The sequence below is a fragment of the Anneissia japonica genome, unplaced genomic scaffold (assembly GCF_011630105.1).
Source record: "Anneissia japonica isolate Jap-2015-1 unplaced genomic scaffold, ASM1163010v1 scaffold11779_len1430905_cov172, whole genome shotgun sequence".
Classification (NCBI taxonomy): domain Eukaryota; kingdom Metazoa; phylum Echinodermata; class Crinoidea; order Comatulida; family Comatulidae; genus Anneissia; species Anneissia japonica.
In genome coordinates, this window is record NW_022740041.1 from 1,071,324 (window position 1) to 1,078,093 (window position 6,770).

At 39.4% G+C, this 6,770-nt stretch overlaps 2 protein-coding genes across 2 annotated transcripts; one reads left to right on the forward strand and one right to left on the reverse strand.

The window, feature by feature from the left end:
- Nucleotides 1-193: 193 nt before the first annotated feature.
- LOC117118172 (extensin-like) lies at nt 194-1,235 on the reverse strand. Its single transcript, XM_033262686.1, has 2 exons — nt 1,193-1,235; nt 194-798 (listed from the first exon to the last, which is right to left on the reverse strand). Exons 1-2 carry the CDS (start codon nt 1,233-1,235, stop codon nt 194-196), a joined length of 648 nt encoding a protein of 215 aa, XP_033118577.1.
- Nucleotides 1,236-5,406: 4,171 nt separating this feature from the next.
- LOC117118188 lies at nt 5,407-6,644 on the forward strand. Its single transcript, XM_033262705.1, has 2 exons — nt 5,407-5,801; nt 6,189-6,644. The coding sequence occupies exons 1-2, from the start codon at nt 5,618-5,620 to the stop codon at nt 6,419-6,421; spliced, it is 417 nt and encodes a 138-aa protein (XP_033118596.1). The 5' UTR covers nt 5,407-5,617; the 3' UTR covers nt 6,422-6,644.
- The last annotated feature ends 126 nt before the right edge of the window (nt 6,645-6,770 follow it).

Below are 6,770 nucleotides of genomic sequence, written 5' to 3' on the forward strand. Positions count from 1 at the left end.
CTCTACAACTGCTCCATCTTCTTCTAATTTATTATCTATTACAGAGGAGTCAACTAAATCCAGCGATTTACATGAATTGAAACAGCAAATTCAACACCTTACATGTAAACTGGAGGAAATGCAAACGCATATTCGGGGCAGAAGTGAAAGTCGAGGGCGACAACAGCATTTTCGCCGGCAATCCCGTTCACCATCACGCGATAAACATGTGAAGGATGATGTTTGCTGGTACCACAGAAAATTCGGAAGCGGAGAGCCCCCAAACAGAAGGAGGGCTCTCCGTGATGACGTGGGGGATTGGGGGGGCAGGAGTAGCTGAAGGTGGAGTAGGCTTAGGCGTAGCTAGAGGAGTAGGCTTAGGCGTAGCTAGAGGAGTAGGCTTAGGCGTAGCTAGAGGAGTAGGCTTAGGCGTAGCTAGAGGAGTAGGCTTAGGCGTAGCTAGAGGAGTAGGCTTAGGCGTAGCTAGAGGAGTAGGCTTAGGCGTAGCTAGAGGAGTAGGCTTAGGCGTAGCTAGAGGAGTAGGCTTAGGCGTAGCTAGAGGAGTAGGCTTAGGCGTAGCTAGAGGAGTAGGCTTAGGCGTAGCTAGAGGAGTAGGCTTAGGCGTAGCTAGAGGAGTAGGCTTAGGCGTAGCTAGAGGAGTAGGCTTAGGCGTAGCTAGAGGAGTAGGCTTAGGCGTAGCTAGAGGAGTAGGCTTAGGCGTAGCTAGAGGAGTAGGCTTAGGCGTAGCTAGAGGAGTAGGCTTAGGCGTAGCTAGAGGAGTAGGCTTAGGCGTAGCTAGAGGAGTAGGCTTAGGCGTAGCTAGAGGAGTAGGCTTAGGCGTAGCTAGAGGAGTAGGCAGAGATGGGGGGGGGGGAAGGCCTAGGGCTTGAGCAGTTGGGAGAGGTAGGGGAAGGGGAGTTGGTAGCTGGGGTGTAGTAGGTCAAGTGGAAGGCGGTCCCGGGAGACAGCGTGGGAGAGTGCTTGGCTGGGTGGATAGGGAACGCATGGAGCGTGAGGCCGAACTGCGCAAATGGCGACCCGTGGATCAAGAGTCATCATTTCCTGTACATGACTTTCAGGGTCCGATACCTGGCCCTACAGATAGGTTCACATTCACTTCAACGACAATACACAGGAGCCAGACCAGTTAGGACCAGATCGTGATCGACTTTTCAAGCTTCGCCCACTCATTGACAACATGAAGGATACCTACCCAGGCCATTATAATCTGAACACATTGCTGCAGATGAAGCCATGTAGTATAGTGAAAAACAGGGCCCCCGTGACCATTTTCCGGGGACCAAGGTTTCTCTGCTGATTCGGCATCACTAGGGTATAAATAAAAATATGAGTGGGGGTGAGCCTCTTGAAAAAGGGCGGAACATGTTTTTTGGCGGCCATTTTTAAAATGGCCGCCAATTTTCCAAACCGCTTACTCAAGTAGGTTAATTGAGGTCATGTTTTAAAGATGAGTTATTGGTGCTGATGGAGAGAAGTAGATGAATGCAATATTTTTGAATACTTGTATCTACTGACAGTGAAAAAAAATAAATATGCAAATTCTTTTTTCCGTTGATAATTTTTATTTCAACATATAACACTTTTCGATGTTCACGTCATTCTACGTATTTCTTCATATTTTCCAAACCGCTCGCTCAATTAGGTCAAGTGAGGCCTTGTTTTGAAGAGGAGTTATTGGTGTTGAATGAGAAAAGCAGATATCTGCAATTTTGTTTAGTACCTTATACACTGACTGTAAAAAAAAAGTAGATTTTTTTTCCCCCGAAATTTTTTCATTTTCTCAACATAGGGCGTAACACAAAACAAATGACATATTTGAAAAGGAAATTTTATAAGCTTTCTACTATTGGTATATAACATTATTATATTGCTGTTAAGGTAAAAAAGATACAAATATATTTGTGACTTGGTACTTTCTCACCCGAAATCTTAAAAAAAAAATTGGTTGTAAATGGGTTAATAGGGGTTCATTATGATATCTTTTGGATCAGGACATACTGCTACCACTGTCAAATCATTATCATTTACACACCTTAAAGGTCAATGTCCAAGAAGTGAAGGTATGAGTTTTTGTGGGGCTTGAATCATTGTGGTTATTAATTGTGATGGAAGAGATGGGGATCACACTCAGTTTTTGACTTCAAATATTCATCAAGTGCAAAAATGATTAATGAGGCTTACCTGGTTTGTGTCTCAAGTCTGATTTTACTGTGAACTTTGCTTTAACCTATGGTCCCCTTGGGTGTCCGAAGTGATGGGAAAGGAATATAACATGTCCTATTTTCTACAGGCCTGTTTCTGCTGAGAATAGATTTCCGGTTTCAAGACCAGTATTGTCAAAGATCCGTATTTTCTTGTCAGTGGAAATGGGTCCCATAAAAAAAAACCTGAATTCAAATGCCGGTTTTGAAAACTCCAATTGAATCTGGTCTCGATCGCCAAATACCGTACACAAACCTGTGTACAGTATTTGGCGAACCATTTCGAATATTCGCGCAATTAATTCGACTGAATGAATTTCTGTTGACCTGGAAATTTCCACATTCCATCGCACTTCCACCTAACGAACTCGCTGTGGGTAAAAATGACGTCATTGCACAACGACCTCCTTAGGAGAAACCGGTTTCTGTTTGTGTTAAAATTAAACTGCAATGCGGTCTTTGTTTATAAACAATTATGAAAACCGGTTTAACTGAATACCGTACTTTTGTATTTTGTCAGTAGAAACAGGCCCTACAAGTATTTGACGACATCTGAAAATCAACAGCGCAGAAAGTTTAGACCTTTGGGAAATGGTAGCGATCTGCATAGTAGATCCTGTATCAGTAGACCTACAGCATTTTTTTGAGTTTGGTAGTGAAGAAAATACCAAAAAAAAATACCAAAAAAAATTTCCACAGATTTAATTGAGTAATATCAAGAGGAAGAGTTTTTTGCAAAATATCATCGAAGGACGACTTATCCATTCGGAGAAAGTTATTGTATTTTCCCTTATTGCCAGCATCCAACTCTTTTAATAGACCATGATATGCTAAATATTTATTTCGTTTGTGAATCCACAGCCTAACCCAAGTACGTTTTTTTTTTCAATCTCTAAACTTTCTTTTTCTTTTCCATTTCATTTACCAAATATACAAGACTGACACAGTAACTAACAAATTTACATCCATATTGAATAAAAACGTCTGGGTGTTGGCATATCAAGTGGCTTAATTTTACTTGGCCTTAATACTAAGAGATTGTCCCTAAAATTCTTATGGGCTGACAAGTTATTTAATCAAACAATTTAACAGTGTGGCTTGGGAATATCAAGTGTCTACCTACTCCTGTAAAAATGAAAAACTGTACCAAAACCTTTGTACAAATCTGACCGTGTGACGCCAGCTTAAGACAGTAGGTATGCAGAAGGGTGCAATTCTGAGAAAGGGAATAAAACCATGAAAAAGGGTGAATTGTCGAGATGTGATCAATAGAGAAAGACAATTCGTGGGACAGCCTGTGTGGAGCATGATGGTGTTGGACTTTGAACAATTTTTGCTTTGAACATTTGTACTTTTAAACAACCTAATTTGAACAATTCATTCTTCTTTACTTTGGATCTGAAGATTTAATGTGAGAACACCTGGATAATCCCTAGGCATTGTTTAGTTAGTGAAGATCTGTCACTGACTTTCAATGAGAGCATGCTCAACTTAAACCAGTATACTTTCCGTCAGAGTCTGGATACTTCTTGCGGATGGCATTTACAACACATGACGGTATCACTCGCTGTACTCGCCTTCCCCAGGTGCTGATGGATATACAGTAAATGAAAAACCATGCCCAAGTATAAGTTCATCCAGGTGTCGTTATTCACCTTCATGGTGGATGGACGAAGGAGGGTGCCAAAAATGGATTGGACGAAGGAGGGTGCCAAAAATGGATTGCGCGAGTTTGGGAACGCCAACCAGAGCATGTGATAATTGAGAGATTCCTTTTCGTTTGGGACATGTTGAGAAGTCACCTAGTAGACAATGTTAGGGCAGAGTTATGGCGTAAACACACCTACATTGCGGTAATTCCTGAAGGCTTGACATCCATCCTGTAGCCACTTGATGTCTCACTGAATAAATCATTTAAAGATGCAATGAGAAAACGATGGAATGATTAAATGATGAACGGGGAGAAAAAGTTTACACCTACTGGAAACATGTGTGCAGCATCACTTCCAGTTTTGTGTCAGCGGGTTATTGAAATATGGAATGACTTCAAACCAGATATAATTGTCAAATCATTTAAGAAGTGTTGCCCACTGGCCCCCAGCCACTGTTTGTGCCTTCGGCATTAATTATGTGTCACCTGATCCTACTCTTTGAAATTTCTCAAGGTTGACAGGTATGACAGTGTGTGAGAGCTTGATCTCACACTTGTATTGTTGAATAAAGTTGTAAAGGTATGCTTTGTCAAGTCTTGTTATCATAATAATATTAATAAATATAATAATAATAACAATAATAAATAATAATAAAAGTAATTATAATAATAACAATAATATAATTTTGTTTGTGTCCTTGTTGATAACGAGTTCCTGTATTGATTTTCTTTCCCAAGGTTTTTCCCAAATTGTTTTATATAATATTTATATATATTTTTATATTTCTACATTTGTTAAACTTCAATCTGTATTTTATCTTTTGTAATTTGCTGATTGCTATTAAGGCCAATGAAAGTTGATTTTATGTTTCTTGTGAGCGCCCACTTTGAATTTAGGCCCCGCATGAAAAAATATCATTATTCATTATTTTATTTAAATCGTTAAAACCATCGTAAAAATTAACGAATATAACAATAAAAATTTGTGAATGACCAAGCAAGAGGAGGGTTTCACCGAAGTTAATAGATAGCACCACAAGCGATGCTCCTCTAGGTTTGTTGTACCAGCCGTCACAATGTAGCGTGCCTGCAAAATTGAAAGATGGAAGTTTGCGAAGCACCTGTTGTAGTGAGGCTATCACCCTGTTTCTGCAGAACGTGTTCTCCGGTTTGTGCGTGTCAAGCGTCGAGGCCAATTTTTTTTGTTGTTTTTTAAATTTTGTCTAAATGCTTGCAAAATGATTTGTTCAGTTTCTGCAACTTTTGAAGGACGGTTCATTTTGAAATGGAAAATTATAGATTTCTGCGAAATCAATGACAGTGTTTTATTTGTGCAAGTTTTCGAGTCAAATAGGAAGGCAGGTTTGGTTGATGGAGTTCCCACCCCCACTGGCCTTAGTCGATTGATGATGCCCATTGTACACGAACCATCGATGCGTATGAAGTAAATATTGATACGCTGTTTGTCGGGAAAAACCCTCCGGTTTGATGGAATAAACCAAGAAAATACATATTCCGATCGGTGTGAGATACCATTCATTTGCTTCCTATTCTATCGGTCGGTGACACGTCACTTCCTGTTTAACGAATCGTAGTCTGGCCCACTGGAGTGAAAACAGCACACGTACCACGCACATTGGAGTGTGTGTTACGACGGCTTGGTAACGATATTTATTACGCAGTTAGCTTTGACCTTTCGAAAATTATAGATTTGTGGTGAAATAAATCTTTTATACAATTGTTTTTTATTGGAATTATTTCCAAAATGTCTTACGAGTATTCTGACAAGCTAAACCTTGTCGCTCGCGAACGTTATGGAGCGAAATTGCAGGCAGCAGGATTGGAGTCATGCCCGTACAAATTGGAAGCAGGTTGCTGGAAAAATGACCCAACAAAATGGCCCGATGTCCAATACCCGGACATATATTCTTATCTTGTTGAAACACCAGGTATTGTTGTGATTTTATTAGGTCTTAATATAACAATGAACATTTAACACAAGTAACCACAGGCATTTTACAGGTATTGTCATTGACAACAATTGAAAATTAATTAGGCTTAGCCTAGCTAGGCCTTGCTTGGGGATTGCTTGGCTTACAAAATGGCTCTATCCATGCATAACTAACTCTCAACACTGAAGGCCGAGTAGGCCTAAATAACTCAAGGTTGACTTTTCAAACCCAGTTCGTTGGACCATGGGCCTAGGCCTATATATAAATATTAAACTTTAATGTCTATTCTTCAAATGTACCCATTTACACTACAGCAAATGTACACAGAGGCGTACACAAATTTCTTCAGCCCTAAGTATAAATTGAATTGTTTTATATTTTCAGGAGTCTTCACAAAGGAAGCAATGAAAAGTTACAAATCTCTTGAAGCACATAATTACTTTGTGTCAGGTTGGGTACAACAAGTGTTCTATACAACCACAACAAGCGGATTGGTCCTATTGAAGGCAGACGTCAAGCCATCGCAACGACTGAACAATGAGCCACATCATCCATGGGTTGTAGTGAAAAAAGATGGAAGTGTAGTAGCAGCACATTGCAACTGTATGGCAGGGTAAGTAGTACTATTTTAGTATTAAGCACAGAGTATGTGGTGTAGGTGGAATCATGTAGACATGTTTTATTAAAATATTTTAAAACCACAACAAACACAAATTTAAATAGCTTTTATGCAATCGCCATGTTTCATAAAAATCATTAAGGTCAAAAATAACTTTTTAAAATTTTAAAAAAAAATGAGGAATGAACAATTTAAAAATAAAACCCTTCCGACAGTGAAAAAAAAATGAGGATTTGATGCTAAAAAAATTGCTTTCTTTGGACTAATTAATATCTGTCTCTTATACACATCTAGATGTGTATAAGAGACAGGTGTTGGACTTTGAACAATTTTTGCTTTGAACATTT